At 44.2% G+C, this 19315-nt stretch overlaps 1 protein-coding gene across 6 annotated transcripts in view; it reads right to left on the bottom strand.

Annotated features, from left to right (window-relative positions):
- Nucleotides 1-4602: 4602 nt before the first annotated feature.
- HOPX (HOP homeobox) overlaps nt 4603-19315 on the bottom strand; it is a 31575-nt gene continuing 16862 nt past the window's right edge. For 2 of the 6 annotated variants that reach the window (XM_017970545.4, XM_035293650.3), the window contains exons 2-3: nt 12395-12550; nt 4603-5402 (exon numbers count right to left, since the gene is read on the bottom strand). In XM_017970545.4, coding sequence (XP_017826034.2) covers nt 5325-5402; nt 12395-12550 — 234 coding nt within the window. In that variant the 3' untranslated portion in view covers nt 4603-5324. Of the gene's footprint in view, nt 5403-12394; nt 12551-12825; nt 13061-13265; nt 16026-16126; nt 16185-19315 lie in introns of those variants that run through there. The other 4 variants (XM_078367187.1, XM_078367186.1, XM_054253341.2 and 1 more) reach the window with 4 other exon arrangements.

Below are 19315 nucleotides of genomic sequence, written 5' to 3'. Positions count from 1 at the left end.
CCCTTTGGCTGAGAAAAATCTAGTGCTACTTCTGGTTACCTTTTACTATGAATTTCTGTTTCCTCTGTATTCTTAATTACCCTAGGGGCTGAGACTCCTCCCTCCGTGCGTGTCTCTCTTCCTTTATTCACCCTAATTAGCCAGTGCTCTTTTTTATTATTATTACAAATGACGGATACACCAAGAAAGAGATTCAGTAGTTCACAGAGCCAGGAAGGCTGGGGTAGCCCAGGGAAGAGTGGGAACCAAGGCCTCAGGACCTCCTCATTTCCATCTGGCTGGCTTCATTTATCTCATCTGTAAGCGAAAGCCTTCGTTTACAGAACGGCTTTCTCCATGAGGCTGAGTCGAAGGCTACCTGCAACCCCAGCCCTCCATCTTCACAACTCTCCATGAAAGGTGATAACAGAATCATCCCTCCAGGTCCAGTTGCAACAATTCTGGCAAAGGACTTTGGCCCAGCCTAGGCAACATAGTGAGATTCAGTCTCAACAAAAGAAAACTAGCTAGGAATGGTGGCATGTGCCTGTAACCCAAGCTACTAGAGAAGTTAAGGCAGGAGGATCCCTTGAACCTGGGAGGTTGAGAGCCCATACTTTGTCAGTTCATGTTTGCCAAGGGATATGACACTGTCATTGACCAGTCTGGGTCTAACTGTCACAGGGGGAGGAATCTGGGGCATTGTGATTAATGGCTCTATACCAGGACCACATGAAGTAGAAGTAGTTCCCCAAATGTAAAGAAAAGAGGCAAACAGAATTTGGCCAGGTGTGGTGGCTCATGCCTGTAATCCCAGCACTTTGGGAGGCTGAGGTGGGTGGGTACCTGAGCTCAGGAGTTTGAGACCAGCCTGGCCAACATGGTGAAACCCCATCTTTACTTAAAATACAAAAATTAGCTGGGTGTGGGGGCATGCACCTGCAATCCCAGCTACTTAGGAGGCTGAGGCAGGAGAATTACATGAACCCGGGAAGTGGAGGTTGCAGTGATCAAGCCATTGCACTCCAGCCTGGGCAACAAGAGCAAAACTCCATCTCAAAAAAAAAAAAAAAAAATGTTTTCTTGAACAAGGCAGCCAATTTTTTCTTAGGAAGCATCCTTCCATCCTCTCAGAACAATGGTTCAGTCTGCTGCTAGCTTCTGAATTTTCTTCTCCTCTTTGCAAGTATATTTATGGATAGAAAACATGCCTTCCCCCAATATGATATAGCGTTATATTAAGGTAAGTAAGAGGTTACCTCTGTGTGCGGTGGGATCATGGGTAATTTTTTTAAAGTGCTTTAAACATTTATTAATTTCATTATGCAGGGATTTCCTTCCCCCTAATTTTTGGAGCCCTATCATGGGTGATTTTTATGGGTTTGGGGTTTTCTTTCTTTCCTTCCTTTCTTCCTTCCTTCCTTTTTCTCTCTTTCTCTTTCTTCTTTCCCTTCCTCCCTTCCTTCCTTCCTTTCCTTCTTTTTTTCCTTTCCCTCCCTCCCTCCCTCCCTTCCTTCTCTCCCTCCTTTCCTCCCTCCCTGCCTTCCTTTTCTTTTTTTGCTTATTTCTAGTTCTACCACGAACACATGAAAATAGTACAAGGCAAGAAAGGAGTAAAGAACAGAACCTGCTGCCTAAGTCCCTTTTATCAAGAAATGCAACAGCCTTCCCCAAAGACTTTTTGACCTCGAGCCTTCGGCCTGATCCTTATTGGCTAGACTGTGTCACATGACCACACAGCTTCAAGGGAGAATGGAAAAGGGAGGGTTTAGTGTTTCCAGCCCTTCCAGTGTTTCTCTGGAAGTCTCAGAGAAAGGTGGCAACAGAGAAGGGGCTTGGGTATGATGATGAGTCCAGCTAACCAACAGTGTCTGCAACCGCACACGCAGGATACAAGGTGGAGAGAGAGGGCGCTGTGCAGTTTTTTTCAGTCTAGGGTGGGTATTATTGCTTTGGTGTATGACCCTGGGTGTCCGAAAGAGACTCCTGACAATCAAACTTAGAGCTCTAGGTTCTTGTGAAGACTTAGCACAGGCATCGAAGTAACCTTGCCCTGTCCATTGGTACTTTGTAGCAGTAGCAATTATTGTGACTCTCTTTACAAAGTGCTTTTTAAGATTTAGTAGAATATTGCTATCAGTGTTTCACAGTTGAAAAAGCAAACTCAAGGAGATTAGTTCTGGTAACATATTTGCATTTAAAAGGACGCTGACCCCTCATTCCTCCCATCACATGCCATTCAAGGACTCTAGACTATTGGGCAGAGGAAGTGACTCTTCGGCCATAAATGGGGCTTTTGTGCCCCAAGCTAAAGGCATACTCTCTGCCCAGCTGGTTTTGTCCTGGATTTTTTTTTTTTTTTTTTGGATACAGGATCTCACTCTGTTGTCCAGGCTGGAGTGCAGCAGCATGATCTCAGCTCACTGTAGCCTTTGCCTCCCAGACTCAAGCAATCGTCCCACCTCAGTCTCCCATGTAGTTGGGACTACAGTCACATGCCACTACTCTACTAATTTTTGTGTTTTTAATAGTGACAGGGTTTCACCATGTTGTCCAGGCTGGCCTTGAACTCCTGGGCTCAAGCAATCTGCCTGTCTCAGCCTCCCAAAGTGCTAGAATTACAAGTGTGAGCCACCACACCTGGCAATTGTTCTGGACTGTTCTTGAATCATGTCTCTGGTGTGTTGGAAAGACTTCTGACCTGGATCTTAGACCTGGTTTAGCATTCTCCTCATTGCCTGACATGGACTAATCACCATATGCAGTCTGCTTTGTCCACAATTCAGATCACCACTACTTAGGTTGCAGGAGAGGATGCTAGGAATGAGGCTGTTTTGCTTAGACCCTGGTGCACTGTGTATTTGTTTTCAGAAGAAATGTTTTAAGACACAGGAAGAGGAAGCTTGCCTGGGGATGTTTAATAGGATCCTGTAAACATCTGTATTCTAAATAATTGTTAGTGTTTCCACTTTTGGGCTCTTAATTTTAGAGAACCGGAAAAACTGTTCCTGAACTGGAGGTAAGAGTTCAGAAGTGTATACCAGTGTCATTCCAGGCTGGATTAGCAGGTGTAGTTAGTAACTTTTCCAATATCCACCTTTCCCTTCTTCCTTACTAACAGAACCCTAATTTTGCTCAAGGCACTGCTATGCTCATTACCAATGCTCCAATTCCCAGACTCCCTTGCAGCTAGATGTGGCCATGTGACCCACTTTGTCCAATGTGATGTAGGTGGAAGGTGCTAGGTGGGGGCTTCCAGGAAATCTTTTTAGAGAGGAAAGTCTTAGCTGGCATTTGCCCTATGCTTTCCCTCTCTCTCTGTTTTGCTTGAAATGCAGGCCCAGTGTCCAGGTGTCCATGAATACAGAAGCTGTGTGCTGTAGATAGTTGAGTGGGAAGATAGAATTACCCCAGTTCCTTGATAACGTTAGGGAGCTACTCTAATAGCCCGGGATTACCTACCTGGTGATGTCTTATGTAAAAGCAATCAAGAAAACAACGAAGTGGCTGGGTGTGGTGGCTCACGCCTGTAATCCCAGCACTTTGGGAGGCTGAGGTGGGTGGATCACTTGAGGCCAGGAGTTCAAGACCAGCCTGGCCAACATGGCAAAACCCCATCTCTACTAAAAATACAAAATATTAGCTGGGTGTGGTGATGTGCACCTGTAAACCCAGTTACTCAGGAGGCTGAGTGAGGAGAATCACTTGAACCTGGAAAGCAGAAATTGCAGTGAGCCAAGATCGCACCACTGTACTCCAGCCTGGGCGACACAATGAGACTCCACTGAAAAAAAAAAAAAAGAAAGAAAAGAAAACAAAGAAGCAAGCCTATTTGTTTAATCCGTTGTAATCAAGTTACTGTTCCATGCAAATAAGCACAATTTTAACTGACAGACTATTAAAATGGTGTCTTAGTCTGTTTGGGTGCTATAATAAAATATCTTAGACTGGGTAATTTGCAAACAACATAAATTTATTGCTCATGGTTCTGGAGGCTGGGAAGTCCAGGATCAAGGCACCAGCAGGCTATGGTGAACCCTCAAGTCGGTGAGGGCCCATTCCTCCCAGGTGCCTTCTATGTATCCTCCCATCACAGTAGGACAAATAAGCTTGCTCAGGCCTCTTTTATGAGGCAATAATCCCATTAATGAGGGTGGAGCCCTCATGACCTAGTCACCTCCCAAGAGCCTCACCTCCTAATATAATCACCTTAGGGATTTAGGGATAAAGTCTCAACATATGAATAGTGTGGGGTGTGGTGGGGGCACATTCAGGGCATAGCAGACATCTAGTGTGTTGTGATAGTAAATGGATGCAAGTTGACTGTAGAGTTTGTTAGAACAGCACTGCTCCAACTTCCATGTGCACATAAACCGCTTGAGGACCTTGTTACAGATGTAGCTTCTGATTCACTGGGTCTGGAATTGGGTTTGAGGTTCTGCATTTCTCACCAGCTTGAAGCTAATGCTGATGAGGCTGGTCTTGGACCACACTTTGAGTAGCAAAGATTTAGAAAATGGCAGCTCTTCTGGTCAATCAGCTCCTACCACATAGGAGCTATTTTGTTTCTCTTTGATATGTTCCTTATTTGGTTAAAAACCTGTAGAGGACTCACTCAGTGTATCTTCAACAAAAAGTTAAGTTTTTATTTAGAATATCATTTTAGAGACAAAAAGCAGTTCACTTTATTTAGCAAAATTAATTTAACCAATGCATTTAAATACAGTAAATTCAAGATCTTTGGTGGATTTTTTTCTTAGATGCTTGCTTTTTTGCCAGTTGGAGTTTCTGTCTTCAAGTCTAACTGGGTTCTCTCCAAGTTAATGCAGCTATATTCCAAAGAAGTGTTTCATGAAATCTGAATACTCAAACACCCCATCTGTATTCTCACTCAACCATCATTGTATTAGACACAACATAAGGAAACAACTTAGGGAAGTAGGTTCAGAAGGAAGTATGTTCCCTTCTCCCTCATATTATCTTTTCAACAGTTGCCTGGATTGCTCTAAATGGGTTATGCAAGCAAGTTGTTACTGGGAGGTGATGGTCAACAGCAAACTTAGATGGTTTTCACACCATCTGTCATCATGACCCAAAGGGAAATGCAAGCCACACCACTTTTCCAGCCAAGCCACTGCTTTACTCAGAAGATACACATAGCTTCCTATTGTTATTTTCTTTCCTAGTTATGTACATTTAGAAAAAAATACAACACTGTGTTAAATAGCAGGACAGCTAGCAATGAAACATACAGTGCTACACTGAAAAACCACAGCAGCTTGGTTAAGCAGAGAGAAACGGCAGATGGTCTTCATGGAGTGAAGCTGTCAATGCCGGCCATCTCCTTAGTCTGTGACGGATCTGCACTCTGAGGGCAGGCCTTCTGACCGCCGCCACTCGGCCAGGCGCTCGTTAAACCATTTCTGGAAGAGAGAAATGAGCAAAAGTATTTATCACATGCAGAAAAACTGAAATGCCCATTCTCTTTCTAAAAGGTAGTCTCTGTGGCACAAGTGGAGAGGAGAGAATGAAGGAATGAGTCCATAGGGATGGTTCGCACTGTGACACTAACCTTTCCTGTCTCAGGACCTTTGCGCATGCTATTTGCTATGTTTAGAATGTTCTCTTTATTCTTTATCTGATGATCTCCCTGCCATCCTCACATGTCAGCTTAAGCAGGACCTTCTCAATGAAGCCTTCCCTGACCACTCTATCTGAAGGGGGTTTCACACTCATCTCCTTACTTCCCAATTTAGCACTTTGTTACTTGCACAGAACTTTTAGCATCTGCCATGGTTTTCTTATGGATTCACTTGTTTTTAATCTATATTCCCTTCTAGAATGTAAGGTCCATGAAAGTAGAGACAGTATTCATCTTATCACCATTGCATCCTTAGCCCCTAGTACAAAAGTTTAAGAGTTAGACATTAATCAGTATTGGCTGAATAAATAAAAGAAGTAAAAGCATCTTCTTAATGCCCCAGATAGGTCTCTATGGCTGCTATATTTCATCAATGTATGTTCATCTCACCAAAGGCCTTCCTCATTGGTAGCAGTTAGTAAGAATGTGTTGAATAAGATTAATGGGTAACTGAGCACTGCACAAGCTCAGAGCACTCCCTGGGAGATGCATGGATTAGGTCAGCCTCATCTATCCTGCCCCAGGACCACTGAGCAGTGTGAGAAGCTAAAGTGGGCTTCCCACTTTACTCAGACTGTGTATGGGGACTCAAATATTCACACTTCATGGAAGTGGAAAGGGATGTACAGAAGGTCTCAGATGGGATGTTTCTAGACTCAATATCATGTGAGGCCCAGATTACGTCTATATGTTGTCAGGCAGTGTGTTATACACTTGAGACGTCAATGGCTGCCTTTATCTTGCTAACTGGGGTGGTACAGAGCTCCCCAAAGAGGAGAGTAGGAGAACCATTCTGGGGATAGGGCCAGGGTCTGAACCAGGTTTTCCAAGAGGACACTGGGAATACAAAACAAAACAAAACAACTTTGAAGCGAGACTACTGAGGAAACAGAAGCAGCAAGCAATGACCTCCATTGGAGAGGATGAGGAGAGAGCTCTATGGAACGTCAGCACCTCCCGCAGGCCCTGTTCTCCTGTGCTTCCCAACCATTCACATGTCATGGGGTACACTGAGAAGGATGAGATTTGTGTGTCACTGGTGTGTAGGCAGTCTGTGTGGATAGGTGATCCCTCCCCTCCCCGCGCCAGGGCTCTGCAGTCCTGGGCCCTGCCAACAGGAAGCTCCGGAGTAACTAATTGGCTATGAGAACTTGAGGAAGTCCCTAAAAATACAGCACCAGTCATCTGTAAATAAAAAGGTAAACTTCAGGGGATTCTACTCTCCCTTCTGGTTCTTCTGTAATTCACCTGTCCTAGGGGCAAGCGGACCAGGAACAGGAAGAATGCAGAAAGATCACAGCTATGAGATGCCAGATCTGGGATGTGCTGATGGAGATGAGATGGTGGGAAACCTCTAGAGGGCTCCCCACGTAGCATGGGCTGATGTCTGTCCAGATACTCTGAAAGGCAATTCAGCATAAGCCCAAGATCAGAAGAAAGAGTAAGAAGGACAGGGGAAGAAGGAGCAAGTCCTAGAGGAGAGCTGTTGAGCTTGAATGGGGATGAGGCTCTTCAGGGCTGTTTTGGGCTCCAATCAATGCTAAGCTGGCTAAACAGCATGGGACTACACCTATACCTCACGCACCTGTACAGCAGAGTTTACACACTGAAATGTCTTATCCAGTTGTCAAGATCTTATATACCTTTACATTGGGGTGGCAGCAGAGAAAAGTTATCTAAAGCCAAGGACAGCAGGCTATCGTGGGGCCCTTTGAGGGCTGCTTTCTGGGTACCATATTTTGCTCCTAGTGATCATTAACCTTCATGAGAAGAGAGAACTTATGTAACTTTGGCATCTTCAACAGAAATTCTACTGTTAAGGGTGGGGCCCATTTTCTTCTGTAACCTGTGTGTGTGTGTGTATTTAGCTAACTCTGGATTCTGGTATGAGAGCAGCAAGGCTGCAGTTTCATTAATGAGGCAGCTCTGTGAGGGGTTTCAAGGATACAAGGTCTGATTAAATAGGATTTCCAGTTACTAGAGCTGAATAAATGGCAGCCTTGTAAAGACTGACTAATTAAAATCTGGAGGAGGAAAATCTCACTTTCTATCAGATTTCATTTAAGACAAAATGGTTGAGCTGGTCTCATTTAAAAGAGCCACCCACATCTTTACACTATGTCATGAAGCAGAATATTGATGGACTGTTGTGAAAATAACTTCGGCAGGGACAATTTGTGGTTTTGTGAGTTGGTACCCAAATGCTGAACAAATTGAGCCCTAGCGTTGGGGGATGGGAGGAGGGTCAAGAAAAGCTTCACTATTTTTTGAAGATGCATATTTTAAATTAAGTATATATGTAATAATTTAGCAAAACCAGTTGCAGTCCAGCAGAAATCATTAAATACATTGCTTGCTTTTTTTTCCCTTTAGAGCTGTACCTGATCACATCTCACTCACATCAGTGCTAATTTTCCACTTGGCTTTATCCTTCTCTTCTTTGTTTCAGTCATCCACTGGGAAAGACATTCATCCCTTGCTTACTTATAAATGAATGCCCTCATTACCCCTGCCCACGGATGGAGATTTATTTACTCGGAGTAAACAGATGATAATTAGACACTGTGATGGGAAGGGGCTTGGGCAAAGGAACATTGTCCCTGTCCTTTTCTCTAGTAACTAACATTTCATTCTTTTCACAGAGAGACATTTAGAGGTCTTTATTCCTCTGATAAAACACCCAGTGACTAAAACCACTGGGTTCTGGGAACAAGGTCAGTACATCAAGAGGAGATAAAAATACTTGGAGACCTCCCTAAGAACCGATTCCAGTTACATTGTGCTTGAATTGAAGAGAGAGAGAGAGAGAGAGAGAGAGAGAGAGAGAGAGAGAGAGAGAGAGAGAGAGAGAGAGAGAGAGAGAATAGAATATACCAGATCATCCCAGCCTCCCAGGGGGCTGAAGAAGGAGCCTTCCCAGCCTCTTCTAACATTGACTTCAAAATAAAAGACATAGGGCTGGGATTCTGTAAGTTTTCATCTAACTTAAATGTAGGAGATAATTGTCATGAGAAAAACCCATTCTAACATCCCAGTAAATGCTACTTAGAAAGTTATTTCAATTACAGCACCCTTCACTTTACTTCGAGTTCTTATAGGTACCACCTCCAACCCCATAGATAATTCTGTCCTGCAGTTATAAAGAGGTCAGCAAAGCTCCCAAGACAGAGAATGTTTCAACTTCTTAGTCCCACTTGTCCCTGCCCAAGTATCAGCCCTGTGAATCAGTTGTAGTAACTATCCTGCAAGAGCACTGGGCAGCCCAGGCTTATTTTTCTTGTACTGAAGTATTACTTGTTCTAGGAAAGTCAAGAATATGATCCCATTTTGGAGGTGGGTGGTCCTGGGTGGGATGGGGACTCAGGCATGTGAAACAAATGTTAGTTTGGCTTTGGTGACCCTTTCCCATGGAAAGGGGCAACACTAGTAAGAACAGAGGGGAGGCTGGGAGTGGTGGCTCACGCCTGTAATCCCAGCACTTTGAGAGGCCAAGGCAAGAGGATTGCTTGAGCTCAGGAGTTCGAAACCAGCTCAGACAACATAGTGAGACCCCTATCTCCACAAAAATTTTAAAAATCAGCCAGGCGTGGTGGTAGTACATGCCCGTAGTCCCAGCTACTTGGGAGGCTGAGATAGGATTGTCTGAGGCTGGGAGGTCGAGACTGAGGTGAGCCATGGTCATGCCACTGTACTGGTCATGCCAGCCTGAATGACAGAGTGAGACACTGTCTCAAAAAAAGGAAAAAAGAAAAGAAATAAACAGGCAAAGTGTCAATACCAGACACTACTTATATGTAGGCCCAGCAGGCTCTGGCCTCCGTGGAGTTATTTAAAGGGCTCTTACAAGAACTGCTGTAAACAAAAATCATTTTAATGACTGAAAGTTCATCATTGAGCATATACCTCCAGAAGACACTTTCTTTTTGTAATATTTTAAAATATTTAATATTTTTATTTTTATTTACTTATTTTGAGACAGGTTCTCCCTCTGTTACCCAGGCTGGGTAGTGCAGTGGCAAGATCATAGCTCACTGCAGCCTTGAACTCCTGAGCTCAAGGGATTCTCCTGCCTTAATCTCCAGAGTAGCTGGGACTACAGGCATGCACCACCACACCTGGCTGACTTTTTAATTTTTATTTTTTTAGAGCTAGGCAGGGTCTTGCCATGTTGCCCAGGCTGGTCTCAAACTCCTCACCTCAGGTAGTCCTCCTGCCTCAGCCTCTCAAAGTGCTGGGATTACAGGTGTGAGTCACCACATCCAGCCAGCCAGACACTTTCTTTTTCTTAGAAGATACTCTAAATATATAAATGTTGTTTGAGAAGATGAAAGAAGAAATCATTCTCATTCACCAGTGCCCATGGGGTAGTGGGATGGGAGGGGAAAGAATGGGAAATTGAAAGAGGAGACCCAATCCCGTAAGGGCAGGGAGGCAGCCTGAGGTTCCTAGGAAGTCTCTTTCCCTGAGCTTGCTAAGTGCTGCCTGTGTCTAAGCTCTGGGGTTCTAGATGCTCCCCTGCAGGTTGAGGTAGGAAGACAGAGGTGCAAGCCAAGTTGTGGTCGCTGTAGGGAGGAAAGAGGTGTTGGTTTTGTGGCAGGAAGAGGAAGCCAGGGGCCCTGCTAAGAGGCTGACTCACCCCACATCCACTCATTTTGGGGCTGGGTCTACCATTTGTTTTTTTGAGGGTGGCAGAAGAGGGGAAGTGGGAGAAAGACTGCCTGAGAAGGCAGAAGGAGCTGCTATGCAGAGATCTGAATTGGCTGAGCTCAGTCACAGAAAAAAACTCAGGTGCCCTTTCCTTCTTCTTACCCCTAACCAGATTTTATTTCAATTCTCTAATGTCAGGTAAATTTCAAGGAAAGGTTGAATATAGCCTAGGAGGGCTGTTGTTTAATGCAGAGGAAAGATGGCACCAAGTGAGTTGCCAGGTCTTTCCTCCTGCTCTGTCTAGTGATTTCTATTCCTCCCTAGTGGAGAGAGCATAGCATGGTGGTTTGAGTCTGGGCTTCAAATCCTGGTCCTACTGCCTTCTAGCTGCTGTCTTGGGCAAGTATATTTAATCCTTCTGTGCCTCAGTTCCCTTATCTGGACAAGTGGGCTAATAGCATCTACCCTCACAGTATTGTTGGGACAAACAAATGATTTACTACTTGGACAGTGCCTAGAAAAATGCCTGGCAAGTATTAGCCATTACAAAGGTCAATGTAATTATGCTGCTTTATAGGTAAGGCGACTGATGGCAATTCAGGGACAATTGTCGGGGACAATCAGGGGCCGAGAAGGGGTTGGACTTCCTGTTGGTGCTGTACCCGCAATATTTCACAGCCCTCTTTTTAAAAGATAAGTTGCCTCTGTGATCACTCCTCTCTTCTAAGCATAGTATGGGATTTCAAATGATAAAATTTCAGCAGGCTGCCTTCCCAAGGGATGCAAAGAAACATGAGCTGTTAGACTTGGATTACAGTAAATCACCTTCCATTAAGTTCTGGTTCTGGTTGGTCAGACAGCTGATCCATTTGCTAAAAATAGATATTTTTGCCTTTCTATTTGACCTGCAAATAACAGGATCATCTACAGACAGACTCTCCGTGTGCCTCTGGCTTGATTAGTAAAAATAATTTTGGACTTGGGGTCCAGTGTCTTGGTTGTAGGGTCTATTGGCTCCATTACAAGCTTCTAAACCTCAAATGAGCGTGACTCGTGGTGACAGATCAAGTGCCCGATGCTCTGGTATATAAATGGGAAAAATAAGAACATCTCTGCTTTAGAGCTGAGATTAGAGGTGTGAAGTGCTTTGGGGCCAAACAGGAGAAATGCTAGATCAGGTCCAAGAAGTCTATCATGCATAAAGGATTGTCTTTCCATGACCAAAGGGAAAAGAGAAGTCAGAGTTTAGACGGCGTTGAGAAGTCAGCTAACGGCTCCAGCATTGCACCTGTGGTTAACAACCACAGGCAGTGTCGTATTCTTTACCTGGCATTTTGGGGGACAATATGGGAGTATTAAAAATATAGGTAAATCAATGAATGCACTTAGGGGGACACTGTCAGCCTCTCCCATCAGCAGTAATGTCAGCTATCTGCCGCCTTATAAAACTCCAGGAAAGGCCTCTAAACCTTAGAGCCGGGTAATTTTTTTTTTTTTTTAATGGTAACCAAATCTCCCTGGCTTCGTGCAGTGTGAGTTCTGCAGCTCCGGGGACGCTGCAGTGTGATGTGGTGGAGAGAGCATGCTTCACGGCTCCTGCCATCCTGACGGCGCCCTCCCGCCCGGCCTCAGCCTCCTGGTTCGCCAAAACCGGAGGACTGAATTTACGGCTAGCTGGTCTCTGGGGTGCCGTCCAGCTCTGACATTCCCGCCTAGAATAGATCTTCCCGGAGGCTTCGCAGGCAGACCAGAGCGGGCAGAGCCGGGAAAGCGAGACAGGGACAGGCGAGAGACTCTGCTCCCGACCCCGAGGGGGAGAAAGCGTGTATCCCATATCCTAGGCTGCTGGGGACAGGCAAGGACCGGCGACTGCCGGGTTTCTACGCAGCTCCCTGGGAACCGCGGCTGGCTGGGGGTGGCGGGGAGACTGGGAGCCCATGGGAGCGGGGAAGGGGGAGGCGCCGGGGGGAGCCATGCAGGGTCCAGGCCACAGGGATGTGAGCCGAAGCTATGGGAGATCGCGGGGAGGGCAGCCCGGCGGGAGGGGCGGATGATCGGGACCCCCCAGCCCCGAGACGGCCCAGCCCGGCCAGGGGTCGGGCGCTCCGGGCGCGTGCGGGGACGCACCTGGGTCTCCTCCTCCGAAAGGCCAGCCTCGGCTGCAATGAGGCACAGCGTGGTGGGGTCCGGGCGCTTGTGCACCTTGTTGAAGTTGTACTCCAGGATCTCTACTTGGTCCTCCGTGGGGCCGTTCGCCGTCTTCGCCGACATGGTCCCTGCGCGCTGCGGGGCGGGGAGAAGCGGCGGCGGTGAGCGAGGCGGCGGGCGGGACGCAGCGAAGGGAGGCGGTCGCGGCGCCACCCGTGCAGCTCCAGCCCCGGCCGCCCCCTCCCGCGGTGCCACGGCCGTGCGAGTCCCCGGCGGCTGCAGGCTGAGGGGGACTTAGGACTGCCCCCACCCAGGCCTCCCTCTCGGGACCGAGCGATGCTGCGGGCTGACTGCAGAGCCTAGCGTGCGGCACCTCCCGCGCCCCCCGGGAACTCCTTGCAGCAACTCGCCGTGGATCTCGGCCTGCGACCTGGGTGAGGAAGATGACTCCGCGTGCCCTCACCTCCCTCCGGCTCTAAAGAAGGAGTGAAGGAGGCACGGGGATGATTTTGAGAAATTGCCTTAAAAACTTCCTCCCGAAAGGGGGACCTCCCCTGGGGACAGACTTGACAGATCGCGAGGGTGGTGGGTTCGCCGGAGTCCGCGGCTAGCCGGGCTCCCCGGTACGCGGGCTTATGCCTGTGCAGTGGGTTGGCGGTTTGGGGCCCTTTCCAGGAAGGGCTGCACACCCCACCCTTCCTCCAAAAAATGTTCCCCGCAAGACAATTACTTCTCAAAGTTGGGGAGATGGAGGAGGTGCTTTTAATGTCTTTCCATTTTACAGAGCTGGAGATAGGTCCGCAGAGAAGAGATTTAAGGTGGGGAATTGAACCATAGGAGAAATTTTCACCTCCGGGGCCTTCACGGGTCACTCTGCGATCTGCGACCTCCTCCTTCAATCCTCTGTCCCTGCTCTTTCTAACTATACTTTAGTGAGTCCCTGCTATTCCACAATTTACGGCAAAGAGCCTGCTTCACTGACTGCTCCCGGATGGGAGGACTTGCAGGCTGGAGCCAAAACCCAATGAGGAGGATCCAGTCAACCGTCTTTTATAATTTCAGACTTCCCTTGCGATCGTACGAAAATGTACTATAAAGTCAGGAAAATGGGCCCATTGCAAGCTTCAAGATCTCTAGTATCTCCTTACTTTAGAGCCAAACGTTACTCTAGCAAATTTAAAGCAACATGACTTCCTGCTGGGTTCTTTGAATTGGTCTCTGAATTGGGACCAAAAACTTAAAATTTTAAAAATTTGCAGATGTAACGCCCCCATCCACCTCCTCCTCCTAATTTAAGACGCAGGAAGGTGTAGAAAGTTGGAGTCTTCAAGATATTCTTGATTGTGGGTTTGACACACCTGTCAGGGCTTGACTGCCGCTCACAGTAAAAGACATGCGCAAGTGTGGGAATCACGTTGGTTTGTTGTTTAAACAAACAATTGCAAAATCATCCATCCAGCACAATCCTGAGTAGGTTGTGATATGGTTTGTGCCTGGGTTGAGCCACATTTCACTGATGGGCCAGGAGAATGTACCCAATGCTGTTATAAGCTTCTCCACTGTGACCTGCATTTTCTACTTCCTAAATAAATGTCTTTACCTCTCCTCTAGGTCACTTTGAAGGGGCTTTGAGGCACAACAGGAAGTCATTCTACTGTGAGAGTCCGGCTGAAGGCACTTGCCAAGCCATCATGAAATCCCATGTTTTTAGGGGATTCTATGCTTTCCCACCTAAAAATCCGTAGCACTGATTCCTGTAGCGGTGCTGAGGCAGGAGAGGGTCAGACCAGGTCAGAAGCCCTTCCTCTTCTGTATGCACCCATTGCCCCTTCCTTTGACACACAACTTCAGAGCTGGGAAGAACCTTGGAAATTACCTCCTCCAGTCCTCTTCTCTAACAGCCCAGGAAAATGAGCATAGGAAAACTAACTTTCTGAATATTGCCCAGTTAGAGACCTGTGTTCCGCTAGACCCTTCTCACTCCGCAGGGCAGTCTGTCTTTAGTGTGGTAGGAAAAACCAGGAGGGCAGTTGTCATAATGCAGGCAGGAGCTCATTGCCATTTTGAATGGGCATGGACTGCCCTAATAGGACACAAAGTCTAGCCAAAGTCGCACATGGAAACCACCCACCACTGCTTGCTTTGCTTGAAAGAACGCAAGGGCTGGGAGACAGCTGCCTCCGATTTTACTTCTGGCCTTAGAAAGGTTCCAGTTAATTTCACTTAACATAGTTTTGCTGGCTATTCCAGGAAAATTTTGGCATTTCCTTTGTAGAATCCTCAGTCCTTCAGAAATATTAGATTTCTAAACCGACTATTCTGCATATACGTCCCCCTCTTTTTTGGTTATTTAATTCCTATTATAAAACACAAGGGCTGCTACTGGTCTTATGTTTAATTTAGTGCATTATATTTTATTAGATTTCTATGGCTTCCTGTTAGAGGAGTTTGTGTGAGATTTTGTGGGGAGGTCCGGGTTGACTTTAAAGAACTCCTTGGGTTAGTTGGCCGAGAACCATTGGCCTTGGTTGGCTGCCAAGGAGACGCGTGGGAGGACCATTTGAAAGTGCCTACTTCTCCAAGGTACACCAAACAAACTTGATTTCTAGAAACAAAGGTGGAATATCTCTACAGTCAAATGTATCTGTTATTCATCTGCAAACCTCTCAGCCCTTTGCTTGACAAGTGTTTGCTGTAACTTTGTTTCTTCTCTCACTCTGTCTCTCTTAAAGGAGGAGATATAAATCAAACTGCCTGGGTAACCTTGGCCTTACAAAACTTCTCAACGATTTCCAGCAAGACAACAGTCAAGAAATTTCTCTGAAGATAGTCTAAACAATTTCAGATTCAAAGAACTAAAAATACTTTGAAGCTACTCAAATGTTAATCTTAGCACAAGTTTTATTGTTGTGGCTCTTCATATCTCATCAAACATTCAAAGAGTAATTTGTCCGGTGTATTTTTCCTTTGTGGTTGGGGGAAGACATTGCGTGAGCATTTCCAAGAAGTTAAATGCAAACTGCTGGCTTTTTCTAAATTCCAATGCCTGGGGTACACAGTTGTGTCATAATCATATATTTTTTAAAGTATCCACTTATATAAACTAGCTCACGAAAAGCACTATCAACGGAATCTTTGGTTACCTATGTAGTAACCAAAAAATTGCGTTGGGCTCACATTTGCCATCTTATCTTGCCTCTTCCAGTCATTCTGACTGCTTTGTAATAGCACTAATATCAAACCAAGAGAAAAAGATTATCAGTGGCAGATTCTCCCCATAAATCGAGTCCTGTGGTAAGTTGGCCAAAAGGGAAACAAGCAGGTGGATTATTCTTCAGCCTGTATTTCTTTTATGTTCACTGTGAACTTCCTGGAAGCAATGGGCTCTTGAAACATTCTGTATTTTCCTGAGAAAAATGATGTGTGGCCAGTTCCACAAGAGAACTGGTGGATCTTGGGAAGGGGTGGGGATTTTCCCCTTCGTCACTTATTCAATTACTCTGAAGTAGGTAGGAGGGGGCATCACTCAGGCTATCAAGGCCCCCCAGAAATTGAAAAATTGAAAAACAGAAGTGGAGCATTGATCTGCCTCTCCAGGCTAGCACAAGAGCTGGAGAGAGAGAGAGAATTGTTCTTTTAAGTATAAACTTGGTGGTTGGTATCCTTAACCTAACAGCAGTGTTCTCAAGCCTGGATTGGCTTCAAAATTACCTGTGGAAATGTCTATGCCCACCATAGACCTCTTGAACCAGAAGTGCATTTTAGAAACCTAGCACAGGAGAGACACAAAAAGTATTTCAGCTCTTAAAAGATTTGTAATTTAATCGTTAAAATCAATCATACATATTCTGATGTCTTATACCTGCTCTAATGCTATATATCATCTTAACATTTAAGTAGATGGTAGGTTGAAGTTGTTTTAAAAGAATAAACTTTTAGAAGTAGATATTGGAGGCTGGATGTAGTGGCTCATGCATGCAATCCCAGCACTTTGGGAGGCCGAGGCGGGAGGATCACCTGAGGTCAGGAGTTCAAGACCAGCTTGACCAACGTGGAGAGACCCCCATCTCTATTAAAAATACAAAATTAGCGGGACATGGTGATACATACTTCTAATCCCAGCTACTCGGGAGGCTGAGGCAGGAGAATCACTTGAGACCAGGAAGCGGAGGTTGTGGTGAGCCGAGACCGTGCCATTGCACTCCAGCCTGGGCAACAAGAGCAAAACTCCGTCTCAAAAAAAAAAAAAAAAAAAAAGAAGTAGATATTGGAGTGACTAATTTAAGCCTAATGCTATTAATCTTTTGTATATGTGGTCAGAAATGGGGAAAATGCCTTTAAAATTATAAATTAGCAAAAGAAAACAGAGATTCTCCTATGCTTTCAAAAGTTCAGAAATGAAGTAAAACACTTTCAAAAATCTTTCAGGAAAATGCATTCTGTGTTGAGATCACTCATGCATTCATGTGTTGAGATCAGAGTTTAAGAAAGCAAATCATCAGAAGGAAAACTCCTTCCACTTTATCACACATATTTCAAGTAAATGACTTAGAAGCCAGAAATCACAATGGAAAAGGTTTGGTAATCTTAAGTGTGATTGTTCTCCTCTAATTCCTTAGGTTTCCCAATGAGGGAAATGCTAAAATGTAAATTATTATTTATGCACAAAATATATTTAATAGAAGTTAGAATTGAACATTACTCTCGAATACATCCCAAATACATAGCATCGCTGCTACCTTTATGGGAACAAGATCCCAAATCTCAATAGGAAAATGCATTTTAAAACGCTATATTGATTTCAATTTTACATATTTTAGAAAACTGGGGAGAAATCCCACAAAATGCTAACAGTGGGTTATATCTACGTGTAACTATGGATAATCTAAACATTTTGTTCTTTATATTTTTCTGCTTTTTCAAATTTTCAATAATAAGAATTTATGACTTTGGGATTTGAAAAAAAAAATTTTTCCCTATATAAAAATGTCCTCAATCAGATCAGCTGGTCCACCTTGCTTAAAGTTTTATTTGATTATTGATACCAAATAACATTTTTGGAAAAGTATGAGAGTTGTTTTCCAAGACTACTTAGAAGATTAGGGAAGTAAATATTTTCATTTTTCATGCAAACACTTTTAGGTATCAAGTGGACAGATGTAATGTACATGTAACTTATGAAGCATAAATTGATTAAATAAATGCTAGTGAACCTCGCTCAATTTAAGAATTAAAGCATTACTAAGACTATGGAAGCTATCTGTTCTTCTCCCTGAGTCCCATCCCCTTGCTGACCTGCCCCCAGAAAAAAACACAATTCTGAATTTTGTATTAATAATTCCTTTGCTTTTCATTTCAATTTAATTTTTTAGAGACGGGGTCTCACTGTCTCCCTCAGGTTGGAGTGCAGTGGTGCAATCATAGCTCACTGTAACTCCAGGGCTCAAGTGATCCTCAGGTCTCACTCTTCCGAGTAGCTGGGATTGCAGGTATGCCACTGCTCTTTAAATTATTTCTATCACATATGCATAGAACCCCCCCTTTTTTTGTTTTAGGTTTGCTCTTCAGTTCTATAAAAATGGTGTCATACCATATATAATTTTTCTATAAATTGCTTTTTTCACTTAACAGTGTTTCCAAAAGTCATCCACATTCTGCATATAGAGAAGTTCATTCATATTCAATGCTGTTTCCATTTTGTGAATATAAAATTTATGTAGTAGATGTCTTTTCCCACTGGTGGATCTCTAGGTTCTGTTTTGTTTTTTTTTTCTATTTGAACATTGCCTCTCTGAACATTCTTGTGCATGCCTTCTGAAGCCTATGAGGATTTCTTTAGGATATATAGTAGAGGTAGAACTCCTGGTGTATAGGGTGTGTGCTGTCTAGCTTTACAATATAATATCAACTTGTTTTATAAAGTTGTTGAACAAAACTACCCCCTGCCCATCAGTGCATACTATTTCCTTTGCTCCAAATTCTCATCAACACTTGTAGGTCAAAGTTAGTTTTTGTCAAAGTTGTTTTGTATTCTTTTTATCCATGAATAGTATCTAAGCCTTCTTGAAGCTATTTATGTTTTCAGCCTGCATGACGTCTTGGGGCTAAAAGTTTCCACGTTTGCTGTTTACTGTGTAGAAGTATTTCCTGCTGCAGCCCAAAAGGGGAGTGGAGGTATTTTGTGAGAGTTATGGACACTGTTTCCAGGCTAGCCCAGTTATTTCCATTGGTAACTAAGAATAATACAAATAAAATGTATGGAAAATTAATTACTAAGACCTTTTGTCTGTGTCATGCTAAAAATGTTACCATTTCCCCTTCTACAGAAGTCCTGAGAGTCAGGATTTGATTTTGCACTTTAAAATATGTCAGCTATATTATTGATCCCTCCCACAAAAGTAAATATCAAAGTCTCCAAATGAACCACAGAGATAGATTGAAAATGACCAATTAAAGAAGAAGAAATAAGGGAGAGATGGACAGAAAGTATAAAAGAAAAATGAAAAGAAACTGTAAGAGAAAACTCTTAGGCTGTGGGTTTAAAATAGGATATACATGTAAACTCAAATAATGTGCTTAAATGTTTAAACAGCTGACAGACAATTCAAAAGTAGTTTGATATTAGTTATCATCATTTCTCTCACAATCCTCTCTTAGAAATCAGAATGGAATTAATTCTGTTTTGAGGTTTCTTTAAAAAACATTAATTTGTCTACAGCATCAGAGGAAGACTCACAATTCTACCTTTCATTCTTGCTATAGCAGCAAAGGCTCTTGATTTCATAAGCATCAAGACTGATTTATTCATCCAAATGTTTTTTTTTTTTTTTTCAGATGGAGTCTCATTCTGTTTCCCAGGCTGGAGTGCAGTGGTGTGATCTTGGCTCACTGCAACCTCTG

Source organism: Callithrix jacchus, chromosome 3 (genome assembly GCF_049354715.1).
Source record: "Callithrix jacchus isolate 240 chromosome 3, calJac240_pri, whole genome shotgun sequence".
NCBI classification, from domain to species: domain Eukaryota; kingdom Metazoa; phylum Chordata; class Mammalia; order Primates; family Cebidae; genus Callithrix; species Callithrix jacchus.
This window is presented reverse-complemented; position numbering and strand designations above follow the sequence as displayed.